A 26,234-nucleotide genomic window follows, 5' to 3' on the forward strand; every position below is an offset into this window, starting at 1 on the left:
GACCTTCCCCCCAAAAATATTGCCCATATAAGACCTTCCCCCCAAATATACTCCCCTCTACTTAAGACCCTTTTTCTAATAACCTAAAGGGATCAGATCCCTTCCTCTCCAAGAAAAAAGGGGCGCAGCTCCTCTAAAAAAGAACAAAAAACCGGAGAGAGACCTGGACCTTTAGAAAAAGAAAAGGGGCGCAGCAGCTCACGAGAGCTTTCTTCTCCAAAAATCGACCCTTAACCTCATATCTCACAACCTTCAATCGTCTTCCTCATTTCATGTCTTCAACACCACACACGCACAAAAAACAAAATACAAAAACACAAGATAAAAAAAATAGATCTGAAAAGAAACAAGCGAGAAGCAGCAAAAAATGCTAGAACGCAAAATTCCAGATCTGAAACCAAAGTGCGATTTGAAATTCCTCCAATTTTGGCGTTGATTTCTGTTTTTGCTGAGGGATTTTGCTGTCTATTACTGTTTGTTGATGTCCCTTACGATTAGTAGCTGATTTCAATAGCTGTGCTTTTCGGCCTTACTTGGCTATTTGAAATTTTGTCGTTGTGGTTAAGGTACTGTTTCCCTTCTCGGTCATGTAATTCCCATTTTTGATTCGATGAAATATGCTTACAATGCTATGGAAGTACATAATTATGTGTTTCTTTGTTGGATTTAGCAATTCTTATCATAGTTTTTGTATTATGCCATCAACTGATTGTACATAAGTGTTGATTTAGGCATATTTACAGTATCTTGTATTTGTTAGTTTGAATTTATGTAGTAATTAATTATGAAAATGAGGCATGTTGCTGTGTGTATGTGGTCGTGGTTTTGTGAATCTGACTTTTAACGGTCAGATTTGAAAATGTCAAAGTTAAACTAAAATGGAGGCATGCAGTTTCTTCTCTAGCGATTCAGTCAACTATTTCATGTTATTGCTTTATTTTGATTTTCAAAAGTGTTTGATGCCTTCATTAATTGACATTATTGGCTTATTCTATTTTACTGTCTCCTCTCCATTGAGTTAGTAATGAGAGATTATAGTGATTAGATCGTATTGAGTAAGTGGACTGTGATACAATGAGCTATAGGAGTGGACGAAGTTTAATTCACGTGAAACATGCCAAATGAGATTCCTTGTGTAGGCCCCGGAATTTTGAAATAAACGAGCTGGCCCATTTCCTTAGTTCAGTCCTTAATAAATACTTGCTAGATCACTCCAAATAGTTTTAAAACTTCAGGTATTCCTAACGCATCCATATCCATGATCAACGACTTTACCACAAATCTGAAAGTATAACAACTTATGGTCCTCAAAAACCAAGTTTAGAAATACTTTTAATAAAATAACTTGAGGTGCGTCGCGCCAAATAAAATCTCAAATGTGTGGCCCTCATTTAATTATTTCTTTTAAAATCCTTAGAATTCGAGGCGTGCCATTTAGCAAATTTCCATGGCCCTTGCAAAGTTTATCAACACGTTAGACGCTTTAGGCGCGCTTTTAATAATTTTACCTTCCTAAATACGGGTGTGCATTTCATGCAACCCAAATCCAAATCCCAAAATGTTGAATAAAAATGTGTCGAGGATCCGGGTGCATTTCATGTGACGTGATCCAAAAATACGTTTTTAAACGACGTTCACTTTCTTAAAAAATTTAATTAAAAGCGGTAAATAATTTTAAAATTGCACTATAGGATAACATGTATAAAAAAATCAGATTTTAGCCATTTATAATAGTTTAAGCGACCGTGCTATAGCCACGAGATCTGAGGGTGCCTAGCACCTTCCCTCGGGTCAACAGAATTCCTTATTCAGAATTTCTGGTTCGCAGACTCCATCCGGGAAGTCGAAATTTTCCTCGATTTGGGATTCAAGATAAACCGGTGACTTGGGACACTAAAAGCCAAACCTATCCCAAGTGGCGACTCTGAAATAAATAAATAATCCCATTTCGAATAATGTCACTTTAAATGGAAAAACTCCCTTATACATTACCCTTCGGGGTAAGTGTGTAAAAAAGGAGGTGTGACAGAGTCGGAGATCTAAGATTTTTAAGCTTTCCGTAACTCAATCCTCAGTTGCAAATAAATAATTTTAGAATTGTATAGCCAACAAACCCGCCCCTTCATATATAGGGTAATGGGTGGCTTATGGTGTTCTTATTCATATGAAATTAGTATAATTTTAAACTTCAAGAATAAGTAGGACATAGATTTGTAACTTTGATTGGGATTAGAATCTGACGAATCCATATATTTTCTACTTCTTCACGATCAAATCCTTTTTTTATTACAATTCTTTTTCCTAGCATGTGGTATTTCTACTTTTGTCCCTTTTAGATGACTTATTGTGAATACTAATATATTTTAGGGAATACTAATATATCTAGTCTCTATGTGCGTGCCTCGCACGTATAACAATAGGCGTACCTGATAGTTAAGAGAAGATATGTGAATAAACTTGTTATAGGAAAAGAATTAATCCCATATAATTTATGATATTAGAAATGCTACTTCGGTCGGGCTTGACATCCGCAGGATGGACGAGGGCCGACAGAAAAGACGAAACTCCAACACCTTTAATACATATTTGTTTGCTTGTTGTCAACTATCAACCTAAAATTGAGTTTTTATTTATTTATTTATAATAAAGCAAATATAATAGTATACATCTTGTTCAGACTTTGCGAGAGTCTCATAATGACAAGAGATATATAATTGAAAAACTCATAAAGTCTTGGACAACTGTCATAGATCTATGGTTGATCATACACTTGAGGTAGATTAATAAAGTAGGATACTTTCATTAAACTTATAAATCCTTGTGTTAATTAATTTGAGTTATTTAGCGAATATTTCCCCATTGTTTAATGATATTATGTGGACTTAGTATGTGGAGTTTCACTTTAAAGAACTCAATGTCTAGCTAGTTTACCTCAGTGTTAAAAATATTAGACAACCCTAATTTCTAACAATTTATTACGATTTTATTCAACATGAAATTATGTCTCTGAAAATAATTTAAGCATAATGCAAATGAATTTTAATTTCTTCCACGTTATCTAATCTTGATTGTGCGTTGCAAATGTGATCCTTTGGTCCTTCCTTTGATATGCAGTTATGTTAGTTTATAATTATTAATATAGTTATCTTATTTATAAAAATAAAAATTTATTAGTGTTCGAAACTTGAAAAAAGGGCTAAAATAAGATTTCAAAAAACATAAAATCAAACATAAAGTCGTTTGAATACGTTGGATTAGAAATAAAATACCGTAGAAAAATACATAAAAATTCTGTTGAATAACAGTTTGTTGTTATTTCGGATACCAAAAGAAAATAACAAAATAAAACTAAGCCAACTTTTGTTTTTCAATTGGAATTCAAAAACGAAAACTAACAGTTTTTTGTTCAAAATTTTAAACTAATTATTTTAATTTTAGTACTTTGAAAATATTTGACAATATATAAATGACCAAACTTCTCATTCTAACGTGTCTATTTTCAGTTGTATCATTCCTTATAAGTTGTTGCCAAAATTAATATAAATAGTACAGCGTATAAAAGTTCGTCAATATGTATTTTAGTCATTCAACATTTACTACCCTTATTCTAACGTATCTATTTTCAGTTGTTTCATTCCCATATATAAGTTGTTGCCAAAACTAATATAAATAATAAAAGATCTAAAGCCCGTCAATATTTCAGAAATATTTTAATCAATCAACATTTAGTATAGAATATTCATGCTTTTATAATAATATATAAATATAGATAAATATAGATATCTATACATAGATAGACATGCTTACACATAAATTTTCAATCAACTCTTGGACATGTTCCCTTGATATATATTTGGGAGTGTTAAATTTCTTCCCCAATTTAAATTCATGTTTTTTGGATAAGTATTTCATCTAATACAACTCTTCCTCCTAATGACCCTTGTGTTATTTTTATGAATATTTGTATGAATTACTTCGGTCTTTTGTAGGATATAGAAATCCTTAGGATATAGAAGTCCTTACAGTAATAGAACGTAACTCATACTTTTGTTAGAATCCCAAAAGGAATCAACCCTTTGAAGAAAAGTTACAATCCCATTGCAGTTGTTCCATGGAAGAATCAATGGCAGGCTCGGCGTTTCTATGTCTAGCTTAAATGAAAAACAATTTCAATCTTAGGTGATTTACAATTATATCCTTAAATTATACAAATATTCAAGGTTATAAAAGTCTATCAATATTTCAGGGGTATTTTAGTCGTTCAATATTTAGCTTAAATAATTCGTGCTTTTATAATAATATAGATATAGATATAAATAGAGATAGATAGACTGGTCTAATAACAAGAAATTGACGCGAAGACTATAAGCCATTTTATTGCGCACACAAGTCTAGTCGAATTCATTTTACAAGTTACCTGGCAAAACTAGGAAGTATATACTTGGACCATTATCATTCTCAATTTTAAAAGGCAAAATTGGGACTCGTCTCGGGCTCGTCCATGGCGGAGCACTCGTAAAACGCCCTTGGACTTATGGTGGAGTTTAGTTCCGTGAGACTTACGCCACGGCCGTCGGGGTTTATGTCTCGGACACGCCCAACGCCCTGTGTACTGGGCTCGCCTAATAGAACTTTATGCAATTGTACGTAACTAGCCTTGTAAATTCTCAATTTTGTTAATAAATCGTTGACTATTCAAAATTACTTTTTTTAATCATAAATCATTAAGTTGAGAGTACTTTATGTCATAATTAAAATAAAAATTATTACACGTTATCCACTAAGACTTCTACGATAGTAAATTATAAATAAATCTTTCGTTTAAAAAATATTTATTTATTAACTTTTATTCTTTATTGTATAATAGTTCATAATTGTTATATAATTATTTTTCTAAGTATTATTTTTTTCACATTTACGAGATACAATACTTATTAATTTAATAGCTCAGTATTAGCTAGTAACTATTTTAAAATAATTAGTTATCATGTTATTGTATAGTGAATTATGTGTCACTTTATTAAGTTGTTGAAACTTAAAAATAAATGATGCTAGATAATCATACTTAAATTGTGAATTATGTTTTTAAATAAATTCTCTTTTAAATAAAAAGCATATTAAATAAAAGGAGTATTTTTTTTAAAAAAAATATCAAATTATAATATCGAAATTCTTTTTAAAAAAGCACTGTTGTCATTTTCTCTTTGCCTAATTTAAAATGTTCTCTTTGCCTAATTTAAAATGTTCTCACTGTTTAACACCAGAATAGATCTATTCTTAGAGGCGTAACATGAAATTACACTTAATGACTTAAAAAATTGATGGTGTTGATTTTTTAGCATCCACTTGCCTCATGGGTAAATCTTTAAGGTCAAAAGTTAAAGTGTTACCCATGGGCCAAGCAAGGAGCAACACTTGTTAAACTTGAAAAGAGGACACTCAAAATGTCTTATTTGTGCAAATGGCCCGAAATCATGACTCAAACTTAACATTAAAGGCCCATATATTTGTGAAAGGCCCAAAATTGAAAATAACACGGGCTAACTAGTTTTCGGAATGAGAATAAAAAAATAGCCCGCATTTGTAAAGTGATTGAAAAATAGCTTTTTGCTGAAACACGAGAACTTCTAGCATAATATGCGGGATTATAGAGCTCCTCCATATAAACTTCCAAATTCCAACATATTATGTTGGAACTCTAGCACACAGAAAGTTCCAGCATAATATGCTGGATTATGGAACTCTTGTTTATAAACTTTCCGCATATTATGTTAGAACTCCAGCATATTATGAAATTCCATCATATTTTGGAGGAAGCTCATATGTAAAAGATTCGAACTCCAGCATATTATGTTAGAAAGTTTTCCGAAATTTTAAGGATATTTTTGTTCAGATTTTATCTTTACAAAAAAAAAGACTAAATTTTGATTACTTTAAAATAGTAGCTATTTTTTGATTACCAATAATAAATTTGACTATTTTTTATTTTTTTTTCACACCCAAAAACAGCAAGGCCCAGTAAAATACCCGGCAAGCTCTACTGCTTCTCTGTCTTCGATCATTTTGCACAAAAAACGAAGCAGAGATCAGTGATCAGAAACTCAAAAACTGTGCTTTAAGCTCTCTCTAAAATGCAACAAGGCGATTACACCAGTTCCAATCCCTATTACCACTATCCTCAGAACCCTAATTTGGGCCATAATTCAGCTCCGATCCCAAACCCCATCCCATCACCACCGTCATACGCCTCTGCTCCGCCGTTCACCGCCACTTACACTCCCTCTTCAGATTACTCTTCTTATCCCTCTTCTTACCCTCCCCCTTATCCCGATTTACTTTCTGCTGCTCCAGCACCTCCCTTACAATCGTACAACCCTCCACCACCACCACCGGCGCCGGCACTGCAACAGCCTCAGCCGTCCTCTCCATTTCCTTCATTTGAATCTCATGCTCATTCGCAGCCTCAACAGCCTTATTATTCTTCAGCTAATTCTCCGTATCCTTCAAATTACCCAACTCAATATGATCAGAGTGGGCCCTACTTTGAGGAATCTGGGGATAAATATGTAAATTATGGTTCGGGCAGAGGAGGTGAATTTGGGCAAGATATTTATGGTGATGGAGTATTTGCTTATAAAGGTAGTAAATTAGAGCCATATGGGGCACGAGGGACTGCTCCAAAGTCATCAACTTGGTCAAGTTTTGATGATTTTGGAAGGCCAATTGGGTATAATTCTTCTCCAAAGGGCAAATTATCAGCTCCAGCTGCGAAGATCGTGAAGGCAGTACCCAAGGTGGATACACAGCAGGATGTGAAAAGTGGAGTGCAGAAGTTTAGAGTAAAGTTATTAGCCGAAAGTGGAGGACAGAGTACCCAGGATGTTCTTTGCCAGGTAAAAATATTGATATGAAGAAAAATATAAGCTTTACTTAATTTTCGGTTTTATTTTATTTGGTATAATAATGATATGAATCGAGCTTAAATGAAAAAGTGAGGATTGATGTAGCCGACTTCCAACTTGTTTGGGGACTGAGGCGTAGTTGTTGTTGTTGTTGGTATGAAGAAAAATGCTTTTATCGAAAATGTTTCTTAGAGGAACTCATTTTTCAGTGTATTTGGTTTCTTTGAATTATGGAAAAATGAACAACTTTTTCCACCAAGATAGAAAATAACTTCCATCACTTATGGACAGAAGTCAGCTTCCTTTACAAACATCTCCAGCACTTAGTCCATATCTCTTGTTTCAATCAACATTTAGAATATTTGAAAACCTTATGTCACCAAAAAACTATCTTTATTATAAGCAAATTGACCCAAAACTTGTTTTCATAATGAAGCATTTTATAACGGATTCCCTCCTTACAAAAGGCATCTGCATTTTCCAGTTTCATGCCTTATGGAATACTCTCTTGACCAGTTTCAGTGCATGATTTGGTATTAAGGCATTTAGCATTCTTGCTAAGAAATTGCCAAGTCATCTTGGTCTCTCTTATCTCTGAGATTGTAACACCTTTATTTTGGATCATGCCATTATTTAATATCTTGGCCTTGGGGTCTCGATTCTAGATTTTCGTTTCTCTCACCTTTGGTGTGTATCTTGTCATGATCCAAAAGCGGTGCAAACTTCTCTACTGAGTGCAGGGTCCTCTCAAGCCTGATGAAGTTTTTTTATCCTGTGCGTAGTCTTGAGCCGCTAAGATATATGTTTACCGTGAAAATGGTAACAACAATTAAATTTATAAATGGGATTCTAAAAATACATGATCTATTCCCGAGCTAGTTTGTTAGGGTGATTGGTGTTAAAACGTGTTGTAAAACAGTAAAGATCGAGTTAGCCAAAACGATAATCGAACCAGTAAGGGGAGCAAGCCAGTAGGTACCTCGGAGCCAGGCCTCGAGCCTATCCCAGGCTTATCGAGGGTAATCGGGAAGGGGATAACAGATAAAGATATAAGTAAGTAAGGCTCTATACTATCAATCTTGAGCCAAATGATGAAGAACAAACGAAGAAATAATAAAGTGTTAAAGCGACCTCGGGATATATTTATTTGACAAACCAAGGGAGTAGCTATCAATAGATATGACTTAGAGCCAGAGAGAGATTTAGAGAATGAGAGAGAGAATATTATTGCTTCTTTGCAAGACAATTGGGGGTCCTCTACAAGGCGTTGGTGACCCTTCTTTTATAGAAAAAAGGGCGTCCAAGCTTAATATGGAATAAATAATATAATAAAAGAATGAGATGTGATAGCCTGCTTTTCTTATGTTGTAGGAGGACTGACATCGAGTCGTTTGGACAAGTCTTGTGGACCCCGGATACATCTTTCGGGGGATGTCTTCGCCCATCAGGGCTCGACCGATGCCCGACCTGGGTGAGGCATCGATAGATCTCGAGGGAAGCGACCGAACCGAGATCCTGTGCCTTCGAGATTTATTCTTCGAAGCATTATGCCGAGGGAAAATTGGTCTCCCGATTTCCCCGCACACAATATACAGTTGAGAAATGTATATCTTTTTGTTAAAATCTTCTAGCTATGTTTTGTGCTTCAACGAGGAAGATGCTTCCCTTTTTGGTGTGTGCCTGTATGCTCTAAATCGGCTTCTTGTCTTGGTGCATTATGTGTCTCTATCTCTTAAGTGGTCAAGCAAAAAGCAGCATTCTAACTTGGAATCCTTCTTGCGGTTCATTTCAGATTGGCTTGGATGGAATCCGCATGTTGGACCCAAGCACTAGCCGGACGTTAAGAATATATCCTCTTGACACGATAACTAGATGTGATGTAAGTTTCTTTCTCTCCATGTCCAACCATGTATGACGTTGAAAGAGTTTTCTCTTTTTTCTGAAATGACTTTATGGACTGAAACTTGAACATTGATATTGTTGGTTTGCAACATTGGCTGCTGGTAATGGCATGAGGAAGTTTTGCTATTATATTATATGGTGGAGAAAGAGATGAGTATGGAGTTGAGGGCATAAATTGTTTACCGATTTGCAACTGGAATTTTGTTTTAGAAGTATTTCTAGGTTTTTCAGATACGGCGTTCATTTAACAGAATGCATAAATATGTCGGGGGCATGATATTTTTTTGCATATGAACATGATAGTTTTGTATTTGAGATCACTAGACGGATTGCTATTCAAGATTCTAGCTGCACATCGAGTACCTGAACAATATTTGCCCTCAACTTCATTAAAGCACATTAGATTTGTCTTTTCCCCCAAGATTCTAGATTTTCTCCACCTCTTTGAATCTTTGCTGAATATTGCTGAAGTGGTTCCTGTTGTGCTCTTTAGGTAACTGATTCATCTACCTTTGCCTTCTGGTCAAAAAGTGCGGTGGATATAGAACCAAGGCGTATCAGACTGCAGTCAAACAGTTACACAACCAGTACTCTTTTAGATACTGTGACGGCAGCAACTGTACAGGTTCAAATCTGTCTTTCCGTTTTTAGTATTTGGGATCCCAGTTTGTTTTATCTTTTAACTGTTGTGATTGATGTTTACTGGTCAAAAAAGAATCCTTTATTGATGTTATCAGATTGCTTGATGTTCTTGTCCTGTGTGTATCTATAATTTGGTAGCTTCAATTATCAAAGGATATGAATTTGTAGCTTAATTTATTAAAATAATGAACTTGTAGCTTATAGTAAGTTAGCCAACTGATGTGTTGGCTTTCTTGGTTATCGCTTTGCTCAGTGGACCACTTTGTCTTTCTTGGTTAGGGTTTTACTTAAACCTCCTCATTTCAATAGTTCTCGGTTATCGATTTGCTCAGGGTACTAGTTTGTCTTTCTTGGTTATGATTTACTTAAACCTCCTCATTTCAATAGTTCTATCCCATATTATTTATCTAACAATGTTTTTTGGAGGAAAGTGCAATAGACTGGAGTCTGGACCAGATGGAATGAATCAAATTTTTTATTTTCATTTATTTTAGGGCATCATTGACGAATTTACAAACCGGGAAATTGTAAATTTCTGAATATTCATTCTTATATGGACCAATTTTTACCTTTTTTATGTCAAATGTCTTTCAATGACTTCACACCAAGGCTGCATTGATATACTGGATCCATCTAGTGTGCAACATCCGTTAGGGCTTCACTAAGATCTAGCCATCCATCTATATAAAATGGTTTTTCTTTTGATGAACAAAAACACAAATGAATAGCTAGAATCTTGACTCTAGACAAAGGGTTTTCAACTTATTCAAAAGTCATACTACTCCTTTCTCTTCATATTAATTAAAAAAGGCAAAAAGGGACTATATCTTTTTTATTTAATAACCGTGGAGTCCGGGTCAGCTTGTGCGCACCTCGACTAATTCCACCGGATAACTGCTACCTCTCACCAGCAACAGGTACGATGTAACTCTATCCACCAAGGCTTGGATAGATGGGAAGAATCACCCGTTGGTTTTTTTGTCTCTGCTGGGATTGAAACTGAGACCTCATGGTTCTAACCCACCAGCAATTGTTGCAATTCCCTCTAACTGCGCCAGCTGCTCCACTTTTCGTTTCCCCTCTTGCTTCAACACCGTTGATTTCAATGTATGTTGTAAAGGAAGCAAGAATCTGTATGGTGAATTAAATCATTCTCTGAGATTTAACATTGGAGTTTAAAAGAGGGATCAACATCGATATTTATTTCAGCATTGCTGTAAAAATACTACTTTAGCTTTTCAAATGGACCATTTTTTCCCCATTTCCACCCTCTCTTCAAAATGCGCTAGATGCATTCTTCTATTTCCTCTTCCCTTTCTAAAATCTGCTGAGGTGCATTCTTTCCTTCTCAAGATATGCATTATTATTTCCTTTATTTTTTTCACCCATCTTCAAGGCTGTTTTTTGATAGCTGATATGATAATGGATAAAATTTCTATTTTACCTTATCAAATATGAATTAAAATTTTTTACTGTGCAACTTTCCTTCCCATGTGCGTACTGAAGGAATGTGAGTGTGCACACAAACACATACATATACTGCTTGAAGAAAAAAGAAGGATTGAACGTCAAGCAGTATGTGCATCTGCACACGCACACACAGAGCCCGAGAGACTAACACACCTATATATGTAAACATCTTGAAACTAACATTTCTTTTTCTTCAAGCAGTTCAAGGAGATAGGTGGAAGAATTAGGCCTTCTGAATCTCCAAAGGTGTCTGAACAGCCTACTGAGAAGAAGAAAGGTTTAGTTGATTGGATTAATATAGTGAAGCCGGTCAATGAGGAGAAAGATCACTGGGTAACATGTTTTACTTTATTTGTTTTTCTAATTTGGATATAGATTTGTTTTGCACGCCTCATTTTTACATGATTAGATGTTTAGAGTAGAAGTCCATGAATATATTGATCAACTATGACTCTACTTTCTCGTTCAACGAAAAGCAAAAAAGTGTGATTCTTTTCTTGCCAGATTTTTCTCATCTATTTTCTTTTCTATTTTCTCCGCATCTATTTACTGTATCGCTTCAATGTACTTTTGGCTAATCTTCAAGTCTCTTCACCTTGTTATTCAGTTGAGATGTACTTCCTCTCTCAAATATTTTTGGCTTTCCTATCTGGTTTCCTTAGTTTACAGTCACATGCTTCATTAATCTAAGACATCTTCAGTTTGAATCCATTATAGATGTACAATCAAGTGTATAGTAATTGGAATTCATGTCTGGACAAATATGCCTGAAGTTTGCTTTTGGTAATTGTAATTTTCTTAAATTCTTTCTTTTAAAAGAAAACCTGTTAAAAAATGCTCATAAGTTGCCAAAAGAAAAGGTTTACTTCTGGGTTTGGAAAGAACCAAATGATTGGTATTGTTTACTTCATAAAAAACATTTTATGCTAATATCTTGCCTCTCCAGTATTTTTATGACCAGCTGAATTGAGGTTTAATGAGACGTGCTGCCACGCATATCTCTCTTAAGTAATCTACCTTAGCGTCAGTGAGGTGCTGGAAGTTCCATTATGCTAGAACAATTAATTTTCATTAACTCATTACCATTTTGTCAGGTTCCTGATGAAGCAGTTTCCAAGTGCACAGCTTGTGGATCAGCGTTTAATGCTTTTGTGCGCAAGGCATGTCTTGTGCTTACATATATTAATTATTCTTGCTTACACTATATTTTATTTAAAGAATGGGTGAGAACAAAAAGAGAAAGGGGTGAGTTGATTTACTTCCACTAATAGATGATACGTGATACCAATTAGTTGAGAATTTATTTTAGGCATGTTAATACGTTTATTTTTAGGTGCCTGCCAGTAGGAAAATATAGAGAACTTCTAGTATTTTCCCTTTTTATTTTGCAAAATAACTGTCCTGAGATGAATTTAAATTGGGAACACGGTCAATGAAGATTCAAATAGTCGACACCAACTTGTTTGGTACTGAGGCATAGTAGTTGTTGTTGTAATGAGAGTTAATTGTTCTTGTTTGTCTGCTAAAATTTTTACGAGAAGTAAAAGAAATATTTCTTATGCTTGTCCATATAGATGTTATTTCCTACTTTCGCCAACTTCACTAGGGTTGAAATTGCAGATTTGGAGGAATGGCTCTTACCCTTCTTCTTTTGATTTTCAGACAGGATAATAACGCCTTCCCTCTTGCTACTCTTTCCTCTTTTCACCACAATCAAATATTAGTTATCCCGATATCTGGTTCCTTAATCTCTCTCCCCAACTACCTATCTGGACAGAAAAAAGAAAAGCTCTTCAAATCATCCTCCTAAAAATTTGGAAAAAAGGAAAAAGAAAAAATGGAAATAGAAGTTGTTTATGCATTGTTGTTTATTAATAGAAATTGACTGGTCCAAAAAATTGTTTATAAGAGACGAGGGCAATGACATTTAGATTTTGTTTTCAGCATCATTGTCGGAATTGTGGAGATATTTTCTGTGACAAATGCACTCAGGGACGAACTGCACTTACAGTTGATGAGAATACACCAGCTGTCAGAGTTTGTGACCGATGTATGGTATGCATTAACTAACACTTTGCTCCTATTATCACCGCTTTTTGTTCATTCCCAATTGTGTTTTTGCTCTGGCCTCCTTGTCAAAGAAATTATCCTTTGAGGTTATAAAAGAAATGTCATAAACCTTAATCCTACTTCCTTTTTGATAACTTTTTTGATCAGTCACTTCCTTTGGAAAGAATAACCATGACTTTTTCTTTCTCATGATAAATGCACAGATCATGTGGAACTCACTTTGTAACTCATAAGCGCACTAACAAGTTGTATTTTGCCAATTAGATCCTGCTTTCATTTTGTTAACTACATCTTGTGGCTTTCCTTCAGGCTGAGGTTTCTCGTAGGTTGAGCAGTGGAAAGGAAGCTGCCAATCGATCAACTGGACTGCAAAGTCACGAGGACCTTGCCAAGAAGCTTCAGGTGGTTTATTATTGAATTTTCATCAACTCATGCTTTAGCTTACCTGCAGAAGCAGACCCCACGCACGTGTTCAGCCCATTCTTTTTTTTTTTTTTGATAAAGTAAGAGATATTATAAATGGCATCAAGAAGATGCAGAAATATAGATACAAAAGATTTGTTAGCTCCAGTACAAACTACAAAGAGTCCTATACTAATGTTAAAGATCTAACAAAGTCCAAAAAATTGTCAGGGGAGTTTACAGGTGTTAAGGTACTCGAACTGTACAAAAGTAAAAGACATTTAGCCTTAAGGAAGTGGTTTGGAGTTGCTATTCCATCAAAACATCTCCTATTCCTCTCATTCCAAATACACCAAAAAATACAGAAAGGGATTAGTTTCCAGATTTTCTTGATGGTTGTACCAACTTTCCAACTATTCCAGTTCAAAAAGGCTTCCTTTAAACTCCCAGGCATTACCCAGTCCATTCCAAAAAGAGACAAAAACATGTTCCATAGATCTGCTGAAACTGGGCAGTGTAGTAGAAGGTGCCTGGTTGTTTCTTCATTTTGCATGCACATGTGGCATCTGTTTGCCAAGTGGAAGATCTTCTAGCTAAGTTGTCTTGGGTCAAACATGCTTCATAAAGTGCAATCCAACCGAAACAAATCACCTTTGGGGGTGTTTTTGTTCTCTATATGAGCTTCCAGGCCAGTTGTCCACCATTTCATTCTGAGCACAATAGAATAAGTACCCTGATTTAACTGAGTATTGGCCATCTGGTTCTACCTCCCATCTTAAAGTGTCAGCTGCTTGGTCATTATAGGTGATGCTTCTCAATCTAGCCATCAAGTTGAGTAGCTCTTCAATTTTGCAGTCTTGCATGTTTCTTCTGAAGATTGGGTTCCAAGAGTTTCCTTCTCTGTAATGGGATATGAGGGAGTCCTGGCTGGTAGGATAAGGATGGTTGGTATATTCCTCCTGCAATGGTGTGGCGCCAAGCCATTTATCTTTCCAGAATCTGATGTGCTGTCCATTCCCAAATCTGAGGCTGCAATTTCTGGAGAACTCTTCCCATAATTTGCTGATGTTCTTCTAAGGACCAACACCATGTGGTGCTCTTGAGGTTCTGGTACACCAGTGATTGAGTGATCCATGTTTTGCAGTCACTACTTCCTTCCATAATGCAGGCCCTTCTTGACTATATCTCCATAACCATTTCAACAACATACATTTATTATGAACAGCTAAGTTTCTGATGCCTAGACCACCCGTAGTCTTAGGCTGTGTGACCTTGGCCCACTTAACCAGATGAAATTTGTGATCTTCACTATTACCTTTCCAAAGGAAGTTTCTCCTTAACCTATCCAAATGTTGTAGTGATTTCTTTAGGAATACCGAATAGAGACATAGTGTAGGTTGGGATACTGTCCAAGACACTACTGATGAGTGTCACCCTGCCTCCCATGGATAAATACTGTACTTGCCAAGCTGACAGCTTCTTCTCAACCTTTTCAATGATACCATTCCATACTTCAGAGGATTTGAACTTTGCACCCAATGGGAGGCCCAGGTAAGTGGCTGTGAAGGATCCTGTTCTGCAACAAAGAATTCCTGCTAGATTCTCCAAATTATCCACTGTGTTGACAGGATAAATTATGCTTTTCAGCATATTAATGTGAAGTCCTGACAGTACCTGAAACATAATAAGTGTTAGATTCAGGTGTAGCACCTGAGATTCCTCTGCTCCACAGAATACAAGGGTATCATCTACATAAAGCAAATGAGAGACAGTGATGACATTCCCTGGAGCTTTCCCCACATCAAACCGTCTTATCCGTTGAAGGTTTTTTGCTTTGTCCAGCATCTGGCTCAGGCCTTCCATGGCCAAAATGAATAGAAAAGGGGAGAGAGGATCCCCTTGCCTGAGTCCTTTTTAGGGGGAGAAGAATCCGACTGGGCTTGAGTTTATCAAAATTGAGTACTTGACAGTTTTGATACAGAATTGCATCCACCTTATCCACCTTTGTCCAAATCCCATTTTCCTTAGCATTGTGATGAGATATTGCCAATTGAGTTGGTCAATCTAGTACTTCATTTGCAATTAAGGAAGTATCTGTGATTTGCCTCCCTTTTATGAATGCATTCTGGTGCCCGGAGATGAGCTTCCCAATCACCTTTTTGATCCTCTCTGCTAGTAGCTTTGCAGTTATTTTGTAGACACTACCAATGAGGCTTATTGGTCTAAAATCCTTAAGTTCAATGGCTCCTTTCTTTTTGGGGATGTGTTCAACCCATTCTTGCACAAGTATTCATCTAAATCTTGCACATATACGATTGCTCTTTGTAATTTAAAAACCAAAAAGGAATATATAAGTAAAACCAAAAACACTGTAACCTTCTGCAGCTTTGTTATGCTAAAGAGATTTATATGAATTCCTCTGGCTACCTTTCTATGTGAAGAGCAGCCAGAGGACACAATGAATGTAGGAAAGATTGATCATCTTTAATGTTTGACCTGTCACTGAACTAATTTGATGTTTAAATCTTCTTGTTATTCTCAGGAGGAGATGGAGAGAAACCGCCGAGAATCATCCGGTAAGTTATATCTGCTGAAATACCTATGTTCATATTTAGTCAAAGTGTCTTTGGGAGGTTCTGTATTCTTGTTAATGCATCTGAAGAAGTGGCTTGAGCCACTTGGACTTCTCATGCAAAGCTTTATTGGTTGCTGATCTCTTGCACAATTAGGTTCTCAGTCTCTTGTTTCCTATTTTGTATGTTTGTCTCCACTAACATCAGGCAAGAAACATCATCCTGGCATATCTACTTGCATCAGTTATAATGAAGAAGGGTTGGAATTGAAGAAAAATTATTGGGATAAACATTGAATTGCTACGCATTACTATTGGGGATGTCTTTAGAAAGACATTTCCCGAAAATTCTTTTTTATCTGTAAATAGAATGGGAAACATTACAACTTTTATGCATCGTAGCTTATGTTGCTCAATCACTAGGTGTTTTCTTCCTACGGTACCGTGCTAGTGAGAGGTAGCAGGTACCAGGTGGATAGTCGAGGTGCGCCCAGGCTAGCCCGAATACCACTGTTATTCAAATAATATATTTTTTTTTTGGCTTATGTTCATCAGGGAATAGTTCTAGATGATTATGTACTAATTCTTTTATAGAGTTAGGTCTCCTAGCTCATAAAGATTTTCTGGTTTCAGGCTCAAGGTCAGATCGTTCGGGGAGGATGAAAGAGGTCGCTTGCCCTACTTGTACAGTGCATTTGCAGGTTAATGATCTTAGCCTATCTATTTAAATATTGAAGAGCTTAAAACCTTGGTTTGCATTTTGTTTAATTGCTAGTTCTATAATGGAAACTGCAGGTTCAAGTTCCCAGCTCGGGTTCAGAGACTATAGAGTGTGGGGTTTGCCAGCATCCATTCCTCGTTAGCTCGCACTGATTTCTGATGTTTTGTCAATGGCTGGATTGCGAATTCTTTCCTGGTTTTGTTTGTTCTTACGTCGTGCATACATCTGTTAATAGTTGGATTTTTGTGACATCTTTGGTTGATCACTTGATCCGTTTGTTCCAACTAGGCAATTTGCTTGTTGATCTGTACTAGCACGAAGAAATCAGCATACGTTCATTTCATAAAGAAAATTTAAAGTAATTTGATTCTTTAATTTGATTCCTTTAACTAAGGGGTCGTTTGGTAGGAGGTATTAGAAAAAATAATGCAAGCATTAGCTCTGTGCTTTACAATACCTTGTTTGGTACATTTTTCAACTTGTGTATAGCTAATACTTGTATTAGTTATATATCATACTTGGTATTATCCTATGTATAAGTAATGCATAGAAAACTATGACATTAGTAATATCAAGACTATTAATGCATGTATTAGCATGGTTAAAGATAAAAATGTCCTTAAAGTCCCTTAAAGCTAGTGAATATGGAGGGCATTTTTGTAAATAATTATTTTTCTTAAAAATTATGCAATGCATTATAATTTTTAATACACCACACCAAAAAGTAGATAAGAAATAATATATGCATAACTAATGATTGCATTACTAACCCATGCATTGTAAATTTATGCATTACTAATACACTTTATTCTGCACTATTCTTATACACCCTACCAAACGACCCCTAAATATATTGATTGGGTAATTTAGGGAACTTTTAATTACAAGATAAGTTTTCACGTTAGCTATTTATTGGAGCGTAGAGATTTCTAATGGTTCTAGAATTTTAAGTTTATGGGTTCTGGATCACAACCATTTTACTTATTGGGTTCTCTATAGATTATTGGGATCTTTACACAAATAACCGTTCATATTCATTATTTATTTTTCTAGCCATATACTTAGTTTATACATTGATTATACGTAATATACACATATAATACATAAATTTTGCATATATTATACCTCCACCGGCTATCTTAGTTTAAATGGTTGGGTGAGTGGCTTCTTGAGCCGAGGGTCTATCGGAAACAGTCTCTCTTCCTTTATAAGGTAGGGGTAAAGTCTGAGTATACATTACCCTCTCTAGGGCTGTTCAAAACCAAACCGAAACCGTTAACCTAACCGATGGCTTATTGGCTTATTGGTATCGAGTTATCGGGGTAATGGATGGTGAACGGATTGAGATTTTATAATTAACGGCTTAACAGTTTGCGGGCGGATTACTCAATTTTCTTATCGGGTAATCCATTAACCCGTTAAGAATTTTTATATTTACACTTTTACCCCTATGTATATAAAGTACTACTGAAACCCCTATGTATCTACACTTTGTTTGACCAAAACAGGCTTGATGTCGATTTCTATCTGCCATAGGTACTAAAGAATGCATTACATATTAGATTGAAAAGCTGCCAAGACTTGTATCAGTTGGACTTCTTCCCTCACAGAACAAACGGGAGAGGAATTCAAAGGAAAGGTTATCATTGAGAGGGTTGAAAACCGAATGTCCTTTTATTGTCTTGCGAAGAACGAATGTTTGATTGATTACTGAACTTAGTTAATACGTGTATGAGTAGTCTTAAAGATTCTTCAATTCAAAAATACCGTTTGGTTAGATCTTAGATGATATTAAAAATTTGGTATTAATTTGAAACTGTTTGGTATTGACTGAATGATTATTCAAAAAAATTCTATTTGATTTAGCCGATAAACCGCCCGATAATTGTTAAGCCGATACCAATCCACCCATTATCTTATTGGATGGCTAGTGGATTACTACATTTATAATTCGATAACCGTTAAGCTGAACTGTTAAGCGTAATTATCTGCCCGATTTGCCCGATAAGCACCCCAAACCCTCCCCAGATTCCATGTATGGATTATATTGAATTTGTTGTTGTTGTTGGTTGGGTGGGCGGCTATTTAGGTTAATTTGTGTAGATTATTTATGTATATTAAGTAATCAGACATTAAGATGCGATCCTTTTTCGAACTTTATGTGAATCTGTGTATCGAGCTGCCCTTTTTAAGTAATCAGCTTATTGATAGAAGGAGAACCGCTTCCCATTTGCATGAAGAAAGAGATTGATATGCTGTCCCTCCTATCTTAATCTTTATTTCTTTCTTTTTTCCCTTTCTCCTCTTTTTAGATAAAAAATCTTCAAATCAGATCTTGAAAAGAACATATTTAATCATCACACAGTCACACCTCTATTTTATTTTTATTCAATAATTAATCTACACTGATATTGGCAACTCATATATATCTCAATCTCATCGTTAAACTTCTTATCCCAATTAATGAAGATGTTTCAACAAATAGCTAATTTGATTTAGACATTTTTCCCACCAATGCGATGAAGACATTATTTAATACTCTTAAAAATGACTATTTTGTCTAAAGACAGCTGCCACATTATTGGCTTGTGCCGTGACACGTCAAGCCTACATTATTGGCTTGTTATTCATTGCACAATAGTGTTAATCAGAATACGAATACAGGCAAACCTCTCTACAGCAACCTCGTTTGTTTCGAATATTTTTGAATGTTATAACGAATTACTGTTATAGAACATATATATTATAATAGAACATGAGATTTGATTTCCGGAAAAATTTAGCTTTTATAGAGAAGTATTGTTATATAAGGATGCTGTTATTGAGAGTTCTAACTATAACATTTTTCATGAGTGGGTAGAAATAATCTTCTCTTCATATGACCAATTTAATGAAATTTTTAACCGTCTATTTTTCCTTTTATCTTTGTTTATACAATTACAACTAACACAAAATACATCAAAATAAAGTGGGAGTTTCCTCCAACTAATTTTCAGAGCCTGGTAAATGTTCATTTATTTCATTTTGGTTGAAGTGCTTATAGTGTTTTTTTATTTTTTATCCGGTGTTCGGTATTCGTACTCTGCTGTTGAGTAGTATTTGATATTAATAGCTTATATTGTGAATACCATACCAACTAACTCCAGCTACCATATTATTGTATAATTGAAAAGGTGTGGTGTAATGTTTGGAAGAATTTCCATATTACTACTAAAGTTTGTTTTTCTTAAAAGAGAAAAGGAAGAGAAGTATAGAGATTTAAAAATGGTGATTGGTGAATTGTTGATAGCAACAAGACTGCTTTCATTAATTCCTAATAAATGTATATAATATGTGACTGATATATTTTGGGAGAATTAAGACATTTAAAAATAAGGAAAGTGAAAATTGCGTGTTGATAAAGCAAATTTATCGAGAATAAGATTTAAGGAGGAGTTATATTTTTTTTGTTATAAATGATAGGCAAGTAATTGCATTCTCATTTTAGCATATAATTGTTAAAATTAAATTACGGGCTTTTTTTCACTTTAACCCGCACCAGAAACTATTTACATTTGGTAGCCGAAAAGTGTATAAAATATTTAAATTTTTATACAAAACATACAATATATATATTTGTTTTTTTCCGACTATTATTTTAAAAATGCTTATATATAGTGTCGTTTTCCCAATTAAGTAAGTTCGTTCGTATGTCTTAATCAGAGCGACTTGATAAAGGAAAAAAATTGACTCTCAGAACTTTCTCGTTAGCGTTGGTTAACCTTTTCTTTTCCATTATAGGAATCGGAGAAAATCCCCAAAATTTGTGTTGTTTTGACTCATCATATTTTCTACACACCCAATTTATTAGCTGGTGGATCATTCCAGATTTGTCAAGTTTTCGTGCTTAATTAATCAAAGTTTCTGTTTTTCCAAGAAAAATAATCTTGATTATCTGTTACTGGTTGTTTATCGGACAAGCTAATTAAGTATCTCAAGTTTTGCATTTACGTCTTCAAAACAAGATTGTAGACAACCCAACCCAACCAACTCATATATTTCTAGTTCTGTTGTTAACCAGAATTTTCGTCAAGGGAAATGTCACGAATTAGTGTGACATAATTTGAATTAGAGATCAAGAAGGAATTGAGAAAGGCTCCTTAGTTAATTATAATTGTTTATCAATCCTTATGTTATAGTCTCCTAATTTAGGATTATTACAATTTAGTCTATAGTACACAGTCTAATGAATCAAGGACACCTGTCCATTAGGTACCAATGGCCAGTACAGCTGTGCCTCTATCATCTTTATATTCTATTTCTATGCATTGTAATCAGCACTCAGATTTTATGAATCCCAATTACTGGTTTGCTTAGTTTTTTTTAATTCTTTTCCTTTCTTGGTTCACGAGCTGCCTTCAATCCAACTGCTGTAGCTCTACACGCTACAATTCTGGTATCAGAGCATCCATCTTGGTCAACCATGGTGGATAAGAACCGACACTCCGACGACGGGGGTGGTACTTCCAACCTCGAAACATAGATCCAAGCTTTCATAGCAACCTCTAGCAAGAGGATTGAGGACTTGGAGGAGTTGCAGAAGAAACGAGAAATTGCAGACCAACGTTTGGAATTGTTGGTGGTGGATATGCATCGGAGGGAAGCTTTCCGGCACGATTTACAGTCTAACATGGCGCTAGCTCAGGAAGGTACGTATTTGGAGTCGGGACAGTCATCTGTTCATGGAGCTCCTCGAGCTACGTCGGCATAGGTAACCCCATCGTTAGCAACATGGGTTACTCATCCTCATTCATCCCCACTAATACCGGCTTACACTGGTGTCACCGGTGGGTTGTGGTTGCCGCCGGCCCCAACGACTCCCATTTATTCCGGTGCAATAAGCGGCTTACCTCTTCCCACGCCTACCCCTCTACCCAGATTAACCTATACAACACCATCTAGTGACCCATTGACATTTGCCCCCATGAGCCCTTATTTTTCACACAACCAGCCACATCTTCAACCTTCAATACCTGGTCTACCTCGTACCACTTCTGGTTTTTTCAGTTCCATGCCTAGTCGAATTTCCCCTTCCTACTCAAACTCGGTGATGCCCTTAACCTTTGGAATTTTCAACTCCACAACTGCATCTTCCCAATTGCCATCTTACCCATCCTCAGCCCCTTTCTCCTCTTATACACCAATAATGATCACAACCCAAATTCCGTCACAGGACCAGATGGGAATTTCGACCCAAATGCCTACATACCTAAACACTACTTTCATACCCCATCCTTATCACACACCAGCCCATTTTCCTACCCCACCTGAAGCCCAACCTCAACAGTTGCGCATGCCAAAGGGTAAATTGCCTTTCCCAGAATTTGATGGTATTAATCCTCGAGCTTGGATTCGGCGTTGTGATCATTATTTCAACCTGTACCATGTCCCTGAGGTTGAAAAAATGACATATGTGGCCATCAATACCAGGGAGGCCATTGATAACTGGTACGATTCTTATATGATAAGCCATGGAGGTTATGTTACTTGGCCCCAATTCTGTGTTGATATTTGTGAACGTTATGGTCAATCCAGGGCCATTAATGAAATCACAGAGTTCAACCGATTGCAACAATGGGCTGATGTGGACAGTTTTCAAAAGAAGTTCGAGGATCTACGCTGCCATGTCTTACGAGCTAGCCCCATTTAGATGAGGCCTATTTCATTGAATGCTTTGTGGGCGGCCTAAAAGAAGAACTTGGGCCTTTGGTTGATGTGGCTAACCCACAAACTTTGTTAGAAGCATACAAGTTTGCCAAACGTTATGAGCGTTCTCTCAATGCTTCTGCCAGACAGACCTTGTCCAAAATGCCCAAGCCCAACCCATCACAGTATCTAGCCAAAGCCCAGGTTCCTTTTTCTGCTACTCGAAGCTCAGGAAATAACTTCAAGGTGACGGGCCAGAAAAACCTTTCTATCGAGGCCTTGAGAGAGCAGAACCTATGTTTCAAGTGTCATGATAAATACTCTCCTGGTCACCAATGCAAGCCCAAGGCATTGAATACGATGGAAGGTGAGGAAACATTTATGGAGGCCCTTGATGAAGAATTGCAGAATGATGCAGCGGGTGAAGGAGAGACCGAACAAGCAGAGGTAGCGATTAATGCTATGCTGGTCCAAAATGCGTCCTCCACTGCAATACGTATTTAAGGGTGGATAAGGAAATTTCCCGTCATGGTCCTTATCGATAGCGGAGCAACGCATAGCTTTGTGGATCCCCGAGTTATTAAGCAATTGCGGCTGAACATGGTACCTACTGATCGGATCATGAATGTGAAGGTGGCTAATGGCCAGATAATGAAATGCAACCAAAGGTGCTCAAAATTTTCGTGGACAATGAATGGAGAGGCCTTTGTGTGGGACTTGAATGTGTTAGGAGCAGGTGGTAGTGACATTGTACTTGGAATGGATTGGCTCGATTCTGTAACGCCTGTTTTGCTGCACACCCGTCCTCGTAGCATCTCATTCTTCAGAGGTGAAAGGCTGGTCACATTAACTAGTAGTAACGATGTGGGCTTGATTGAATCGGGGGATGCGAAATCTATACAACGATTGTTGAAGGTGGGTCGCTGTGTCATGACAGCCCAGTTGCTATCCAGTGTAGCTGCTGACCCTCTAGTGGAATTAGCTGAGCCCATTAAGTCTTTAATTAGAGACTTTGCTGATATTTTAAAGAACCTCATGGACTTCCACCAACAAGAGACTGTGACCATGCAATTGAACTAGAACCTGGAGCTAAGCCCATCAACCAAAGACCTTACAGGTATTCGTTTGAACAAAAGAACACCATTGAAATAATGGTGAAAGAGATGTTGGATGCACGGATTGTAGTACCCAGTACTTCCCCATTTGCTTCTGCAGTTATTTTAGTGAAGAAGAAGGATGCCACGTGGAGGTTTTGTGTGGACTACCGGAGGCTTAATGACATCACAATCAAGAATAAATATCCAATTCCAGTAGTTGAAGATTTGCTTGACGAACTTAATGGGGCTGCTTACTTTTCCAAGTTAGATCTGAGGTCCGGATACCATCAAATACGTATGAGGCAAGGGGATGAATTCAAGACGGCATTTAAAACTCATCATGGATTGTGGGAGTTTAGAGTAATGCCTTTCCGCCTTACTAATGCACCAGCTACATTTCAAGCTTTGATGCATAAACTTTTCCGTCCATATTTAAGGAAATTTGTCCTTGTTTTCTTTGATGACATATTAATATACAGTATGTCCCTAGAAGATCATTTGCAACATTTGAAAATGGTATTTGAAGTTCTAAGGGCCAATTTGTTGTTCGCTAAAATGTCAAAATGCTGTTTTGGCCGACCCCAAATTGAATACTTGGGCCATTTGATCTCAGGCCAAGGGGTGAGTACCGACCCATCAAAGATTGAAGCAATGGTGGATTGGCCTTATCCACAAAATGTATGAGAGCTGAGGGGATTTCTTGGGTTAACCGGCTATTATCGACGATTCATTAAGCATTTTGCAATTATTAGCCGGCCCTTAACCGAATTGTTAAAAAAATAAGCATTTAGTTGGAGTGAAAAAGCTTCTTTGGCGTTTGATGAACTGAAAAATGCCATGATTAGAGCTCCTGTTCTGGGACTTCCTGATTTCTCTGTTCCATTTATTATTGAGGTTGATGCAAGTGGGACAGGGGTCAGAGCAGTCTTGATGCAAAATCACAAGGCAATAGCTTTTCTAAGCCAAGCCTTGTGCCCAAAACATTTGGGCTTGTCCACGTACGAGAAGGAACTGTTGGTCTTATTGTTGGCAGTAGACAAATGGTGGCATTACCTTTAGCCCAACCATTTTATTATCCGGACAGACCACTTCAGCCTCAAATTCTTGAAAGATCAAAGGGTGACTATGACTTTGCAACATAAAGGTGTCTCCAAACTTATGGGCCTCAGCTATGAAATACAATTTTGTAAAGGGGTTGATAACGTTGTGGCAGACGCTTTATCCAGAAAATTTGAACCCAATAGCGAAGAGATTGGGCCATCAGAATGCTATGGACTATCAGTTGTTCAGCCCAAATGGGTTCATGAGCTAATTGACAGCTATGATGGGGACCAAGAAGCCCAAAAGTTGATGGCACAATTAACTTTGGACTCAACTGCTGTTCCAAATGTCACTTTCATCAAGGGAGTCTTACGAATGAATGGCAAGTTATGGGTGGGTAATAATGGCCAAATCAGAGACAAGATAATTGAGCAAATGCATTGCACCCCGTGGGGAGGTCATTCTGGGATCTTGGGTACTTAGCAAAGGGTGAAAGCTAACTTCTTTTGGCCGAGTATGATGAAGGACATCAAGGAAAAGGTCAAAGCTTGTGATACCTGCCAGAGAAACAAAGCTGAACATGTACCATACCCGGGCCTTTTGCGACCTCTGCTAGTACCATCTAAAGCTTGGGAACATGTGACTATGGACTTTATTGAAGGCCTGCCTAACTCCTTTGGAAAGAATACAATTCTGGTGGTTATTGACAGATTCACAAAGTATGCACATTTCTTTACTCTAACTCATCCCTATAATGCTTCACAGGTAGCTCAATTATTCTTGGATAATGTTTGCAAGCTACATGGGGTCCCAAAATCCATCCTTTCTGACAGAGATCCCATATTCACTAGTTTGTTTTGGAGGAAAATGTTCAAAGGATTACAGGTAGAGCAACGCCTAAGTTCGTCTTATCATCCACAGACTGATGGCCAATCGGAGAGGCTAAACCAATGTGTTGAAACTTACCTACGATGCATGACTGGTCACAAGCCCAAGGATTGGAGCAAATGGATTTCTATGGATGAATATTGGTACAACACAAACTTCCAATCGGCTATTGGCATGACACCCTTCAGGGCCCTCTATGGCTATGACCCCCCACTTCCCAGTTTCGAGCTTGTTGCACAATCAAAGGTGGATTCTGTGGATCAAGTATTGAAAGAGAGGCAGTTACTGGATCAAATATTAAAGGATAATTTGGTCCAAGCTCAGAATCGCATGAAACAATTTGCAGATTTGAAAAGGAGTGAAAGGGAATTCAAGGTGGGAGATATGGTCTACCTCAAACTTCAACCTTATCGGCAAATGTCTGTGGCTGTTCGGAAGAACCTTAAATTATCAGCAAGATTTTTTGGCCCATATGAAGTTAGTCGAAAAGTTGGAGCTGTCGCTTATGAGCTCAAGCTGCCAGAGGGTTCGAAAATTCACCCTGTCTTTCATGTGTCGCAACTAAAAAAGAAGATTGGCAATCAAGTGGTTCCTTCCATGGACCCTCCCTACTGCAGCAATGAAGGACAAATACTAACCGAGCCCATAGCTATTCTAGAACGAAAAATGATCAAGAAAGGGAACAAAGCAGCTGTCCAAGTGCTTGTCCAGTGGGCAAATCTTTCAAAAGAAGAAGCAACATGGGAGGATTATCATTTCCTCAAATCACAGTTTCCTGGATTTGATGTTTGACGCCATGGATTTCCTTTAGGGGAGTGGAATTGTCACGAATTAGTGTGACA

General features: G+C 36.8%; 2 protein-coding genes across 2 annotated transcripts; both read left to right on the forward strand.

Moving 5' to 3' along the window:
* Nucleotides 1-5,984: 5,984 nt before the first annotated feature.
* Nucleotides 5,985-17,056, forward strand: LOC109238892 (protein FREE1). The gene is made up of 10 exons (XM_019405377.1): nucleotides 5,985-6,893; nucleotides 8,695-8,781; nucleotides 9,298-9,429; nucleotides 11,118-11,249; nucleotides 12,011-12,076; nucleotides 12,861-12,971; nucleotides 13,296-13,388; nucleotides 15,931-15,964; nucleotides 16,594-16,661; nucleotides 16,756-17,056. Exons 1-10 carry the CDS (start codon nucleotides 6,132-6,134, stop codon nucleotides 16,831-16,833), a joined length of 1,563 nt encoding a protein of 520 aa, XP_019260922.1. The 5' UTR covers nucleotides 5,985-6,131; the 3' UTR covers nucleotides 16,834-17,056.
* Nucleotides 17,057-23,517: 6,461 nt separating this feature from the next.
* Nucleotides 23,518-24,147, forward strand: LOC109238883 (RNA-directed DNA polymerase homolog). The gene has a single exon (XM_019405367.1). It carries the CDS (start codon nucleotides 23,518-23,520, stop codon nucleotides 24,145-24,147), a length of 630 nt encoding a protein of 209 aa, XP_019260912.1.
* Nucleotides 24,148-26,234: the final 2,087 nt, after the last annotated feature.

This window comes from Nicotiana attenuata, unplaced genomic scaffold, assembly GCF_001879085.1.
Source record: "Nicotiana attenuata strain UT unplaced genomic scaffold, NIATTr2, whole genome shotgun sequence".
Classification (NCBI taxonomy): domain Eukaryota; kingdom Viridiplantae; phylum Streptophyta; class Magnoliopsida; order Solanales; family Solanaceae; genus Nicotiana; species Nicotiana attenuata.

Coding starts and splice junctions, on each gene's coding strand:
- LOC109238892 (XM_019405377.1), top strand. CDS start 6,132: ATGCAACAAGGCGATTACACCAGTTCCAATCCCTATTACCACTATCCT. Junction 13,389..15,930: donor ACCTTGCCAAGAAGCTTCAG/GTGGTTTATTAT, acceptor TGTTATTCTCAG/GAGGAGATGGAGAGAAACCG. Junction 16,662..16,755: donor CTTGTACAGTGCATTTGCAG/GTTAATGATCTT, acceptor TGGAAACTGCAG/GTTCAAGTTCCCAGCTCGGG.
- LOC109238883 (XM_019405367.1), top strand. CDS start 23,518: ATGGTGAAAGAGATGTTGGATGCACGGATTGTAGTACCCAGTACTTCC.